General features: G+C 44.4%; 1 protein-coding gene across 2 annotated transcripts in view; it reads right to left on the reverse strand.

The window, feature by feature from the left end:
* Positions 1-15,163, reverse strand: part of wdpcp (WD repeat containing planar cell polarity effector) — a 74,702-nt gene that overhangs the window by 46,675 nt on the left and 12,864 nt on the right. Inside the window, exons 2-5 of one of the 2 annotated variants that reach the window (XM_069721311.1) lie at positions 8,867-8,951; positions 6,187-6,231; positions 2,807-2,857; positions 601-671 (exon numbers count right to left, since the gene is read on the reverse strand). In XM_069721311.1, the coding sequence (XP_069577412.1) occupies positions 601-671; positions 2,807-2,857; positions 6,187-6,231; positions 8,867-8,927 (228 nt within the window). In that variant the 5' untranslated portion in view covers positions 8,928-8,951. The remainder of the gene's footprint in view (positions 1-600; positions 672-2,806; positions 2,858-6,186; positions 6,232-8,866; positions 8,952-15,163) is intronic. The other variant, XM_069721312.1, reaches the window with a different exon arrangement.

Below are 15,163 nucleotides of genomic sequence, written 5' to 3' on the forward strand. Positions count from 1 at the left end.
AATGGTTACGGGTGAGAGGCGGGAGGTGGATGGGTATAGAGAGAGAGAGAGAGAGAGAGAGAGAGAGTGTGTGTGTGTGTGTGTGTGTGTGTGTGTGTGTGTGTGTGTGTGTGTGTGTGTGTGTGTGTGTGTGTGTGTGTGTGTGCGTGCGTGTGTGCGTGCGTGTGTGTAACAGCCACAGACAGGTTCCAGCAAACAAAGCTAGGTCTGTACTGCCACAAGTACAGAGGGGAAGAGGGGGAGGTAGAGGGAAGGAGGAGGAAGAGAAGGAGGGAGGAAGAGGAGGGATGAGGGGGCAGCCTGCAGCCCCCTGATCCCCTCAAATATCCCCCTCGATGACAGAGCTCGGCCGAAAGAGAGGTGATGAGAGAGGAGAGGGAGAGCGGAGAACAAACGGGAACGACAGGGAGAGTGAAGGGAGAGGGAGAAAAGAGAGAGAATGCCCCTATTTGTTAATCAATCGGCCGTTTCGGAAAGGGAAAACTCAGAAAATCCCCAGGGGGAGGAAGAAGACAGGGGGAGGTGGTGTGTGTGTGTGTGGGGGGGGGGCTGCCGGGTGGGATGGTGGTGGCGGGGGTGGTGAACAGAGAAGGCGGGTACCTCCAACTCCTTCAGCGAATCGCGTAGCTTTTCTGGTCGGCGGTTCCTGGGGGTCCACGAATAGCCTCGAGCTACGGGGAAAAACACGAGAGAGGAATCAAGAGATCATGTGACTGAAGTTTTAAACACAGACGTATAGTATATATAATTTTCCTTAAAAAGGCACTCGTGGGAATTCAGAGGAAAGTGGCACCAAAAGCCGGAAAAAGGGTAAAAGGTTTGAACTTTGTATCTTGGATGAGATCTAAGTATGAAGAGAGGTGACATGAGGAATAAAGGTCAGGTGGAAGGAAGACGCAGATGCACGAAGCAAGTGATCCAAAATACAAGTAACCTGTTCATGAATGGATGCAGAGGAAAGGTCGAACTTTACCAAGAATCTCATGAACTTTAGCTCCATTTTGACCATATAGACAAATTATAAGTCCCAATTAATGTTGAATGAAGCGGATTAGTCATCAGAAAATTTTCAACTCGCTCATTTATCTTTCACAAGCCCAAACATTTGCTGGTTCCACCTTTATTCAGATGGAAATTGACTTCTTGGTTTTGGATTGTTGATCGGACAAGCAGCCTGAGGACTGGAAAACTGCCAGTAATGTTTGTAACTCACTCCTGTCAATTTAAAGAGTCAGAAATAAATCAACTAATTACAAAAAAAAAAAAAAATAGATTAAATAATAATGGATCATTTGCTAGTTGCAGGAACATTACCAATTCTGTGCCACTCAGTCTTCCATTTGAATAAAATTGAGAAGTTGCTGTGCATTGAAACAACTTTCCCAAGTTCTCAACTGTGCTTCATGTTATTTTCTGATTTAATGCTTTTACAGGTGAAACTACATGAACCAATGCCACAAAGCACAGCTGTATAACCTAAGCAAGTTTGCAATGTCTGTCCCCTTTTTAAAAAACAAAAAACAAAAACAAACACAAGAAACAATATGGTTACCATAAAACTCATCATTCATAACCGTTTAAAACCTGAGTGCAAAATACTCTCAATCATGATCCGATCCATTTTAAGTGCTGTAGGTAAGGTGTTGCATATTAAAAGCCATCTGACGCGGTGGGGATTTACGTACAGGGCACCTTAAGGTGATGTCCCCCGTGTACCGAAGCAGAGACCTTAATTGAAGGCCACTGAGGAGCCCAGTTATTCAGGCATTTATAGATGTGTTTAATGAAAAGATCAAAACTTCACAAATTCCATTAAGAATAGGTCGCTGGTGATATCTTATCTCTAAAGTCTTGATTGCTGTACAAGCTGATTGTGACCCGTCACCTAAATGTGAGCATGAAAAGTCTGAAAGTTTAGAATTTATATCTCACTTTGAGCTAGCTATGTATGTGACTTTTTTTTTTCCCTCCAAAATATACTTCTGAAAGCAACAACAACAAAAAAAAAAAGTCCCTTCAAAACACAAACTGATCCTTGAGGAGAAGCAAATATTTTATCGTGAGGACTTTCGGCACTCTTGAGTTATCTCCCAAATGCAACCTCGCAGTTAGCAGCACATATCTCGACACGTACCACACCGAAGGCCCCCTTCATTTGAATTCCCCCCCCCCTCCCACACCCACCTTCCCCCTCACCCCCCATTTCGAGTGGTTAAACAGAGGGAAGGCAGCATATGAAAAAAAACCCCACAAAAACCCAAACCAGCTAATTGAATTTATGCATCTGCTTCTGGCCTCGAATATACGTGAAGTTCAGTGGGAAAAAGAAAAGAAAAGAAAAAAGGAAGGACTGCTGTTTTCAAGGTGGTGCAATCGCTCCTTACAGTCTTCCCTTTTCATCTTTACAGAAACTAACCATTAAGGAGTGGGGTTCTCTATTAAGAACGAGTGGGAAGAGGAGGTAAACAGATGCATGCAAATGAGGGTGCAAGGGTGGTGGTGGTGGTGGTTGTGTGGGGGGGGTCAAGAGAGAGAGGAGGGAGGCGAGGGCAGGGGGATGAGTGTTCGTCTCCTGATAAGCGTGTTTGTATTCCACGACTGGGTGAAAAGCAGAGAGAGGGAGTGGAAGAGAGGGAGGGAGAGAGCAAACAGAGGAAGCAGGACAGTTGACTGACTGGGGCGGTGATTCCTGGAAGATGGTCATCCACTGGTGAGACGCTTCGGGTCCAAACACACACAAAGCGGGCGGATACGAAGAATGAAATTGTCTCAATTTGCTCTTTGAGTTGCTCTGCTGCAAACTTACCTTCACAGAACTGGAGTTTCTCATTGTAGTAGTGATGCTCCAGGGAGGTGGCTGGAGGGAGTGGGGGGAGAGAGAGAAAGAGGCCAAATGAAGGGATAGATTGTAATATATAGAGTATATAAAAGCATACATGATATAAATGAGTCTGGTCTGTCTATATGATGTAGATAAACAGAACCAGGAAACGGAGCTGGAGTTCAAACGTCCCCTTAGCTCCAAGAGGCCATGTTGGCGAAGTGCAACCCATAACCGTGCCTCATGGCCTGGCCGCCCCGAGCAAGAAAGTGGCCAGTCTGGGGGCCGGCCTCTCTGGCAGGCAGGAACACCTCCAGGATTAGTAGTATTAATCAGATAAGGGGGTGAAGGGCCAGACAGGCCCAGACATGGGCACCTGCTCCGGGGCCGGATGAACGGGGCTCGGGGGTGGGGGGAGGTTTTGGCTGCAGGGGACCCCCGGAGCCGCTCCAATGAGCCTGGGTCTCCCTCTAGTGGGGGAAGGTGGATGTAACATTTAACGGATCAAAGTAAACACATACCACAAACAGATGGACACTTAACTTGATCTCAAAAGATGCCAGAGTGACCAGACCAATCAATGAACTAATCAGTCTCACTGATACGGACAGAATTTATTCAAAGTTTTAGCTTTTATGCAGCAAATGTTCATGTCCTAAATGTAAAAAAAAAAGGGGCAACAATACATAGATAAAAAGTACGAGATGTTGTCTAATTGGCTCCTCACTAAATCCTGCGTGAACACACAGTCTGTGGGCAGGTGTCCTTTAGAAAAAGGTAATGTTATGTACTTCGATGCACCACTCAGAGTTTAACAACATCTGAAGCAGAATCCGACGACGTGTTCGGTCACTGTCAATCAATCACACATGATCAAACCACACATGATCAAACCACATCCACGCAGTTCTGAGGAAGCAGATTTTTTTTTGAATAGCTAAAGAGGCCTCAATATGATGCTTTTGATTGGATTGTTGCTTTTGTGGTTTAATATAAATATCTAAAGATATGAAGCCATGTTTTCAGGGTCCTACAGCGCCACATGGGCAGTAAAGATCTTTATACATATTAAAACGCCAAATATTTACAAAGTCTGTTGTTTTGAAATGTAGTTTTTCACAGTTTGGCAGCGCTGACGCACATTTTTGTTTCATTTGTTCAAGCTGAATGCCGCAGAGTCCCAAACAAATAGAAAACAAATCCAGTGTAATCTACTGTATATACAATCAAATCATGACCTGAGCTATCGTTACACCGCTGTGTGAAAATGTTGTGATACTTTTCCCCTGCCCTCCCCCCCCCCCTTTTCTTCCCCTCTCCTCCCTCCACTCTGATATCAAGCCACACTTTAGTAATCCTCCAAATGAAAGGATTTGGAGCAAGAGCATCGTCTCTCCACTGAAGATTGGAATGAAAGAGAAGGCAGCTTCTCAGATGAGAGAGAAGGGAGAGAACCCCATGATGAGAGAGAGCGGGGACGAGACAGGGAGACTTACTGTACACAAAATGAGAGAGAACAAGATATACATGGTGGGAAAAAAAAAAAAAAAAACTGAGACAAAGAGAAGGGAATCCATGAAAGAGAGGCAGAAACATTCGGGCACAGAACCAAGGAAAAGACATGCAGATGGTGAGAAGGACACGCTGAAGAACACACAGCTGATAGGACAAAGATATCGATGTCCTAAAGATCCTGAATACATCACAGAAACAAAACACATGACTGAAAGCTGCTAAATCAATATTATCTGTTAATAATGGACCAAGTGACTTTTGTGTCATGTGAAAGAAGATGAGAGTGAACTATCACCTGACTCTTTTCAACTTTAACAAGTATTTTAGTGACTTTCAGCTCACCGTTTTGGATTTCTGTCCCCCAGATATTTTTTTGTTTTGGTTCAGTCTCACTGGTCTCATCATTTTCAAACATAGCTAAAGAGTGAATATTGGACTTAAACATAAACTCTCCTATCTATGGATGCTGACGTTGCTCCATGTCTGTTACATGTCCACAATAATATCTTCATAAGGGGATAATGATGTTGTGTTTACTCAGATTGCTGCATTGCCCTCAAGTAGCCACAACATACTTTTTTAAGTGAACACAGGCTTGAATAAAAGTTTAAAAAAACATCTCCTCAATAACCAAAGAGAAGGAAAGTATTAAAATTACTTGAAATTTAAAAATATAAACTGCTTTTCTGTTTGCTTTTTTTAACGTTTGCAATACACACAGTATCCATTGTGATGGATGTAGAGGAGGCAGCATGAATTTAATAATTCAAACTCCCTTGTACATTTTCATAAATGTCAAGATAGGTAAAGAACAGATAGATAAAAGGGTCTGAATAACTGTGGAAAAAAATTATCGAGCCGTTCTTCCTCTGTTGTTGGAAAAAGTCACTTTTGCTTTCACGTACAGTTTAGACATGTCAGTCCATGACACACTGAGCTGTCCGTAATAGTAGTTTGTGATTATAATTTAGGAGTAGATCATTACATACTTCCAACAGTTGTAATTTGAAATCATCTTATGTAACTGTGGAGTGCTGAAGTGTGTACAATCCTGTTCACTAGAGTCAAATTTCATGGGCGTGGCTTTGACATGACCAGATGTGGCAACCCACAGCAACAACCACTGTTGTGGCAACAACTCAGGCCATTCAGTGTAAATTTGCCAAATGCTTGAAAGATGCATCGTTTTCATCATTTTTTTAAATAAAACAAAATTCGCACTCAGGAAAGAAACGAAAATTAAAAAGAGGATAAGGGAGTCCATCCCCAGGCTACAGTGACGGTGGGGGAGCGATTTGAGCACTTCTTGATGGTAAGGGAAGCCTTCTGGCCTCAGGCAATATGAGGCTGGACTGCATGGGGCCTCTTGCTATGTGATCTCGGAGAAAGTCAACAGTTTAGTTTTCCTATCGCTGTGTGGCTGGACCCCGGGTCAACAGGAACACAGGGAGTGTAAGAGATAGAACCACGGAGGCCTAATAACCTGCACGTATGTGTGTGTGTGTGTGTGTGTGTGTGTGTGTGTGTGTGTGTGTGTGTGTGTGTGTGTGTGTGTGTGTGTGTGTGTGTGTGTGTGTGTGTGTGTGTGTGTGTGTGTGTGTGTGTGTGCGCGCATGTGTATAGAAGGCTTTAGGGTGTAAATCCTACATGCTAATAGCCTCTGTGTGGTTAAGTGCATGTGTGGTTAACGGGTGGAAGGCGCCGAAATACGCCCGGAACAAATAATCCGTGTGTCAGCAGGCGGCAAAAAGCCCTTCTTTATATATGAGGAAATCCCATACGTTCCCAAAAACAAGACAAATGCAACTTATCTTAAACACAAACACACATCCAATATAAACACTATTTACCTGGCTCTCCTTTATCGTAGTACTGATAGGTGCCAATATCTGTATCTGTGGGGCAGGAGAGGGAGAGAGAGAGAGAGAGAGAGAGAGAGAGAGAGAGAGAGAGAGAGAGAGAGAGAGAGAGAGAGAGATGAACATCTAGCTGTCAGGGAAAAAGCAGAAGACAGATCAGCAATTTCGCACCGTGGGATAAACAATCACTATCAGCCAGTGGCCTGTCCCGTCTGCCAGCACCACGGTTTAGATAAGACCCTGTGAGGGAGGAGGAGGAGGAGAAGGAGGGATGAGAAAGAGGAGGGAGGGTTGGCTGAGGGGGTCCGAGCCAGAACGGAGAGGGGGGGGGGGTCTGAGGGGTATTAATAAAGACAGGAGTGTGCTTTAACCCATCTCACCTGAGGGACAAACTCTGATATACACACATGCACACTATACATTTAAAAAGTAGACACGCCGAGTCTGCGGACAGCTACCCAAACATTTGACCGACACACACACACACACAGCACGCAACAAGCACAAATACACACACTGATAGACATACACACACATACATACAAACTGCTGAGCTGAGACTTTTATATATTTTTTTGTGAGTGTTATTCCTGCAGGCCCAAAACCATAAGCAGCTAGTCTTGGATTCGCACAACACATCGTTTCTTTATCGCTCCGCGACTGTTGCTGCCTCTGCTGCTGCTGCTCCTGAGGCCAGGTCACACTAATACAACAGGAGAGCTGATGGCAGACATGCAAACAACACAAACACACATACCACACACTGTGTGGGGTTATACAGATGCACCTCCTGCTCTCCAAATCACCGGTGTTTGTTTCTCCATATGTATTTCTATCACCGGTTCCCATCAAAAAACTGTGCAGACAAGAACAAAAACATATCGCCAGCTTTATCATTAAACGTCCATCTCTCAGTCTTTACGTATTAACACACTTTCAACTAATTATGTTTAACCACCATACGAAGCACAACATATGGAGGTCAATGGTGAACATCCATGATGTCATCGTCAACGCAGCGTAAACACACACAGAACAATGGAGGTTAATGGAGAGAATACTGTGATTGATTCTGCATAATTTGTAATATACAAATATTCCTGGGTCACATGGTAATAAAAAAATTCTCAAATATATGAAATAAAGTTGACTTTTAACCACCTGTCAACAAAAGAACACCAAAACTTTTTATGACATCATTTGGCAGAAGAAGCTAAAGGTCAAAGGGTCAAATCAGCATCTTCATTTAAAATCTGCCAGTAAAATTAATTAATACTCTTTTTCCCGACCGCAGTAACTCAAAGTCATGCGAGCTGCGGTGTGCAACTGCACACGCATGAGTAACACGTGCAGAACATACACACCTCAACATTTGTGTAAAGTAAACATTATTAGTATTTTGTAGATGCTGCTTTTATGAATCTATTTTTTTGTTTTTGAGGTGGACGTGTATGATGTAAGGAAGGTGGTGATAGAGAGCGTCACACCTCAGCGACCAGGTCTTTTCCCTCAGACGTATCCATCCACGTTCTTCCCGAGATAGCGGAAGACATACACACACACACGCACGCACGCACGCACACACACACACACACACACACACACACACACACACACACACACACACACACACACACACACACACACACACACACACACACACACACACACACACACACACACACACACACACACACAAACACAAACACAGCAGGGAAAAAACAAACAAATAAGGATATGTCATCGTCACCTAGGATACTCTTGTACCTTTGTGTGTACACACACACACACACACACACACACACACACACACACACACACACACACACACACACACACACACACACACACACACACACACACACACACACACACACACACACACACACACACACACACACACACACACACACACAGCCTCAGAGAGACACTATCTGCCTCCAAAGCTCAGCAGACTGTGAAAGACAAGACAGCGTGGAAGGGAGGAGAAAACAGGAAAACTGAGAAACAGAGCATTTCCGTCTGCCACAGGAGATGGACTGATAGGTGGCGAGCAGAGAGCCGCACATGAACCGCAAGAAGAGTCGAACTTAGACCACACTCGGCCCGACAAGGAAGCAGCGGTTGGCACTTTCTCAATGCAGACCCGGTGGTGGGTTTACGGGTAGTTTACAGGCGTGTAGGTGAAGGAAGCTCGCAGGTCTTCTCACAGGTAGAGGATTTTTTGTTGTTGTTGTTGTTAGTTTTTGATTAGTTTTCTTCTGTGACAGTCTGATTTATACAAAGACATTCTGCAGATGGAAAGACAAAAAGCTATAAAGCAATGAAATGTCAACAACAGCATACCGGCGTGTATACAACATTTTAAACAATCTATAAATATATTGTAACGTGGTAAAAAAAAAAAAACTAAACAAAGAGAATGTAAATTTAAATGCAATAAACACACGTCGAAAGTCTGAGAAAGTGAAAACTGACGGGGTGAGAACTGATGTTGAACGAGAGCCAGATTGTTGAAGTAGATATCGGTGAGGTGGGGAGGAGAAGGTGTGAAAACAAAGAGAGCGATGACAGAAAAGAGCCAGAACAAGATGGAGAGGAGTGAGAGGAGGAAAAAAAAAAAAAGAGCTCATGAGAGGGGAGGGAGATTGAACATGGTGATAAGTGGTACCTTTAACTTGGAGTGAGCTCTTGGTGGACCACAAGTGCAGCTCAGCCAGGCAGAACGCCATCTGACAGAGGAGCGTAACCCGAGTCTGTAGAGAGGGGACGAGGGGAGAGGACAAACAATGAGACGCAGGGCAGACCAAACACCACCACAGGTGAACGTCTCCATGAGACGACATCAGCAGACATGGCATGCGTGTAGACACCCGAATTAAACCTGCAGATCAGCTGGCGAAGACTGACAGTTACTATCAGACCATAGAAGGGCAATATCAGAAAGATCAGAAAGACTGATATTTATTTAAGGACAGTAGAGAGAGAGGACAGGAAATGACGCATTTGATTTGATTCGTGAACTGCCGTTTCGAAGACTCAAGTTTGACCTTTCGGCTATCTTTATATTCTGGAGCAAGAAGTGACCATATTTGGATGAGCCGAGGAGGAGCAAGTAATAAAGATCTGATTGGTAATCCAACGACATTACACCCCCTTCCCCCCACCCCCCAATAGTGGAAACCTGACTGCATCAAAGGCCTGTCAATCAAACAGACACCCGCCCCCAAATACACTCCTTTTTGTGTCTTAATATCTGATTCATGATATTCAGATTATTTTCAGATGGACCGCAAGAAAACTAATAAGAAGGAGTGACTTTAGCAAATGACACCATCATGACTTGTGGGAAAAATGTATTGACTTTGTGTTTCGTGAGAGAAGTTGAATGGGAGTCTATGGAGCCGGAGTCATTTTGGAGCCAAGGCCTAGTGGCCCTCGGTGGTATTGTAGTTTATGGCACTCCCTTTTTTTTTATGGCACTCAGTAGTAGTCATGGTATTTATAATAATTCAGTCCAGGGTGTTATGTAAAGAAAACAGGACTAATGAGCTGCAACATAATACTCTTTTGTAGCGGCGCTTCTTGTACCCATTTAACCTGCATCACGAGTCAGGTGGAATCAGTCGTAGCTACTCGGGTAAAATTCACATTTCGATCAAAAGAAATAAATTAAAAACAAGCAAGAGGACAGACAAGAGTAGCAGGTGACCTCAGACTGACACCGACGCAAGGTCACGGGCGGCGACGCTCGCGACCTCCATGTGTGGATTCTCCAAAACAAAACGCAATAAAAAGATGTGGAAAAGTCCTTTCAATAAACCGGTGTTGAACTACAGCTGCATCTACCGCGGCTGCTGACACTCTTACTCGTCATGTTAATTATAGTTATGGCCAGTGCCGGGGAGTAACTACACGCAACATGTATGTTACATAATAAAAGTATCACGTGCGTTTGGCATTCGAATCTTTATAATACCCATACATGCAATCTCTGTACAGACCAGGTGGAGCCGTATCGCTGTGTTGGCCTGTGCAGTTAACACTCTCCATCTCCTCTGCCTCTTATTTGCTCTCATTAACGCTGAGAGGAGACTCTCTCTTATCTTTAAGGGGCGGTGGGGGGGTGGGGGGAATCTCATTTTGCCACTCAACCCCCCTCCCACCCCAAAACTACAAGTCCCAACAAAAATACACGCAGATAACACCGGGTGCCATGGAAACGCCGGGGCTGGCGTGGCACGGCAGCGACGGAGTAACGAGTTTACTGACATAAGAGGATTCTTTCATCCCCTCCTAACCAGCTTTTTTTTTTTTTTTGGAGGAAGTCAGCCCTTTTGGAGGGAAAACCTCATTTCAGCCAGCTTTCATTTAGCTATTGCCAGACTGGCGAGCCTAAAAGTTCTCGAGACCTTGTTCTGAGGCGCTGTCGGGGTCTCAAGGGAATTTACGGCAGAATAGAAGAAACAAGGAGGCTGAGGGAGATACGGGAAATGAGGCGGGAAATGGACGAGCATCTGCCGGACGAGAACGATACGTGTTGCCGCGTCTACGTATCTGAACAGGCGAGACGGAGACATTAAGTGAGGACAGAGAGAGGCCACGTTGAGTGTGTGCTGAGGTAATCGGTCGCTGAAGATCAGCACGTTTGCCAGATTCCCCGTCAAACAAAGTTGAACAATTTACTCCAGAACTTGCGTTAACTTCGCCTGTGAAATCCCCCACGACGTCTCTGTATTGTACAGGAAAGACATATTTACTGTACATGTGTCTGGATATGTGGTTTGAGTTGATGGGCAGATGTAAGTTCTGTCATTGACTTTTTTTGTTTTGTTTCTTTTTCTATTTATTGTCCCAGTTTTTGGATGATATTCATATCATATTTGTGTTTTTTGCTTTTGCTGTACGACAGAATGTAGTTTTTTTTTTTGTATAATTATTTGCCATGAGATTATATATTAGAGTACTATTCCAACGCTCTGAGGTCCGTGCCGCTCTTTAGTTATCCACCTGCTTTGCACTAATGTACAATGTATTATAGGAAATTATATTACTGCCATTTTACAGGGTAAACTCATCACACAGTATAGATACGGGTTCATCTAGTCCCTACTTTCTTTTCTAATACTTATTCTTTATTTTATACTGGATTTTATTATTGTACCGAACTTCGCCCTCTAATTGCATTGTTTGTTTAGCTACTCCCGTGCGGCTGCTTTAACGCTGCACCTTCTCTTTGATCTATTCATGAATTTGTTCATGACTTAACACAGTCGTACACGTGCATGTAAACCACTGAATCATTGCAACACCCAGACAACCGCTGAGAATCACCTCAAATGGCTTTTTAAAGAATGCAGACAAACCAAGTTGCGTGCACGGACACATTTTCACACTTTACTCTCCACAAAGAACGAGATTGAGAGGCCACTTCAAATGATACGTAGCGTTGTTCCGCGATGGCACAATTTAAAGCATTAATATATCCATAAAATTTTATTATATTCGTCACAATAAAATATTAAAATACGTTTGTTTTTGTTTTTGTTTTTTTTTAAAAACAGGCATCACATGTTTTACAGTGACTGATATGCTCACAAATCTTCACAAGCACACAGTCGGGCACAGAGGCATGTACAAATAAATACACACACACACACACACACACACACACACACACACACACACACACACACACACACACACACACACACACACACACACACACACACACACACACACACACACACACACAGCATGCTGCACAGGTCCTGGACAGCTGCCACACTCATTCTGATTTCTGGCTGAGGTTGCCGTGGGTTACCTGTCCCCCCCGCAGAGCATTGTGGGGGAGTACAGTCGGTGTACAGAGGGCTGACTGAGGGAGAGGTGGGGGGTGGGTGGAGGGGGAGGGGGACAGGAGGGGGGTGAGGAGAGAGTCTAGGTTATTGTGCCCTGTCTTTACACTGGTAAAGAGACTGCTTTAACATCAAAGGACGGGAGGGAAAACATACGACTCCCCTTTCAAAGACAGTCCACAGGAACTACGACCTTGTCTGCTCTCTGCATCTCTTTCTCTGCTCTTCTTTCACTGTCCCCTCTGGGTGGTTACCGAGTGTGAGTGTGTGTGTGTGTGTGTGTGTGTGTGTGTGTGTGTGTGTGTGTGTGTGTGTGTGTGTGTGTGTGTGTGTGTGTGTGTGTGTGTGTGTGTGTGTGTGTGTGTGTATGTGCAAAGAGCAACAGAAAGTGTCTTTGTAAGAGTGCACTTGGATATGTCTCTCTCTGTATGTGTGTGTGTGTGTGTGTGTGTGTGTGTGTGTGTGTGTGTGTGTGTGTGTGTGTGTGTGTGTGTGTGTGTGTGTGTGTGTGTGTGTGTGTGTGTGTGTGTGTGTGTGTGTGTATAGAGATAGAAGAAGAAAGTCGGAGACAGAACTTTGAGCAAATATTTACCTGCGACTGGTTTTTTTTCACGACTGAAAGAGAAACAACGAAAGCTTCTTCTCAGATCTCTGCGGCACCATCACACATCTCTCTCCTTTTTGTTCTATACGTGCTCCGAGTGCACACGTGGACGGGCCGAGTCCGGCTGCAGCAGCTGGATGTTTGTGCGACGCAAACAACGCGCAGGGTTCGAGTCTCACCGACTTTTCCATCTTGTACGTGCCGCACCTGTTGGAGGAGGACTGGCTGGTCGAGCTAGCACATGAAGCACGCTAACGCCGTTTGACTGGTTGCACTAGAAACGGAAGTTGGTAACCTCTCGCATCAGGCATTAAAAACAGCTTTTAGTGCCGGTTATAAATAGTGTGATATTATGAGGTGCTCCTCGTGCTCTAAATGAGGCTTCGACAAACACTAGAAAAAAAAACTAGTCGCAGCATCAGTTTTAATCGGCCTTTACATTTGCTTTCATAACGTCTTCAAATGTAAAACACGTCAGCTTTTGAGTGCAGATTAGTTCTCACTGACTTGTGACTGCAGCCGTCAACCACGGACTGAATTAAAAAGGTTTTTCTCTTTTCCAAAATAAAAATGTCCTCGCTAAAAATGGTACGGTCATAAACAAACGAGTTAAAATCTGCCGACGACTCCGACGCCGTCCCCGAAGGTTTGTTTTCGGTCCCAAACTGACTGACGTCTCAGGAATCCTCTCTCACAGGTGTGAACTTCCTCTCTTCACATGTTTCACATGTTTCTCACACACACACACACACACACACACACACACACACACACACACGGCAGTGCTGTCAGCTGGCGCAGTGGTCCCATCAGCGCAAGAAGAGTGATGTGATAAATTACAGGGTTAAAGAGCTGCCATAGGGTGACTGACACAAGGCCATCACAGCCCGGCCTCGTTTCACACACACACACACACACACACACACACACACACACACACACACACACACACACACACACACACACACACACACACACACACACACACACACACGGCTCTGGGTAAACTTATCTGTCAGTCTTCCCCTCCCTTTTCCTCTTCTTTTTTCCTCATGTACCTTCACTTATCGTCCCTCTGCCTACTTGTCCTTTGCCTTTTTTGTTCCTTCCCCTCTTTTCTTGTCTCCCATGTTTTTTGAGGTACCTCCTATTAGAAATGCATTAAGCTTTCTGACCCTCGTTCACTCTCTCTTTCTGTCAACCCTCCTCGTTCTTTGTCTCATCTCTCTCAGGACAGTAGTTCAGCGTCTGATTTTCTCTCTCTCGCAGTTTGCACCTCGCTCGTTACCGTCTCGTCTCTCTTAAAGGACAAAGTCTCAAATCTTTGGACGACCCCCCCCCTCCCCCCCCCGCCACAAGTTTTATCTCTCTCAGCTGCTGCCCGGTCTTGTTTTGGCTCTCGGAGAGAAACTTGGAAAAAAAACAAAAAAACATGAGGAACACATACATAGACCGAGCAGAGAGCGCTCCCTCTCCCCCCCCCCCACAGAGGGAGATAGGTAGGGTAAACGCCGGGTAATCGTGAGTGCATATTTTTCCAATCTGAGGGGTGCTTGGAGTTTCTGCCAAGTCTCAGGCACAAACTGCATGAACACATGCACTCATGTATTCAGTAAACACACTCAGGTACTTAGATCAGTCCGACGTGGCACAAGCTCCAATCTCTAAAAAGCCTGATATGTGAACTCAAACAGCACACAGGCGTATACGTAAGCACGGAAAGGGCCGTACAGTATGATGCATGCTCTCCTATCTCTTCATACCCGAGGAAATATACACATTTACATACATATGAAGCAATGTACACAGACTCGCACAAGCGCGCTTATCGTCAGCATGTCCTGGAGGGACACGTCCCATCGAGCTCCCGGTGTCATATCAGAGCAAAGAGAGGGGGGGACAAAATGTGAAACCAACATGCCAATGAACACAGAGTGACATAATGAGGAGTGAAAGAGTTACAAAACAAGGAATCCAAACACTGAGAGGACTCTGATGTACATTATGGAACCACTGAGAAAACAGATAAAAGTGTCTCGTGCAAACTCTCAGGAGACGACCTGAGACATCATCAATATAAAGGACCAGTCTGTCACACTGTAAACATAATAAGGAGTTTAAATGATGAAAAAACAAAACAAAAAAAAGATATTGTTTTTGCAAATCGAATATTGTTTTTTGTCATTTGTATCAGTTATGTGTTTGAACTTCGGTCACCAACGGGAATGTAAACAGGAAGTTGAACGATGTTGTGGATTCAGGGAGTGAAGCTGCGGACTACAACCTGTATTTTTTCAGATTTGAGCAAATCAGCACCATTAAAAGTGCAATGAATTATCAAAAAGTAGTTTCTGTTCTGGAATGTAGTCGTGGATGTGCACACGGCTATCGATACCGAGGGAAACTTAAAATTGGGACAATTCTCATGCAGGTTCTGGTCATTAGTGGACACGAGAGATATTGATATCCTTGGAGAGTTTAAGTCACTCTGAATCTAAAAATATGC

This window comes from Brachyistius frenatus, unplaced genomic scaffold (assembly GCF_029030835.1).
Source record: "Brachyistius frenatus isolate BFR_SWC_R1_liver_20210118 unplaced genomic scaffold, ASM2903083v1 Contig_260, whole genome shotgun sequence".
NCBI classification, from domain to species: Eukaryota; Metazoa; Chordata; class Actinopteri; family Embiotocidae; genus Brachyistius; species Brachyistius frenatus.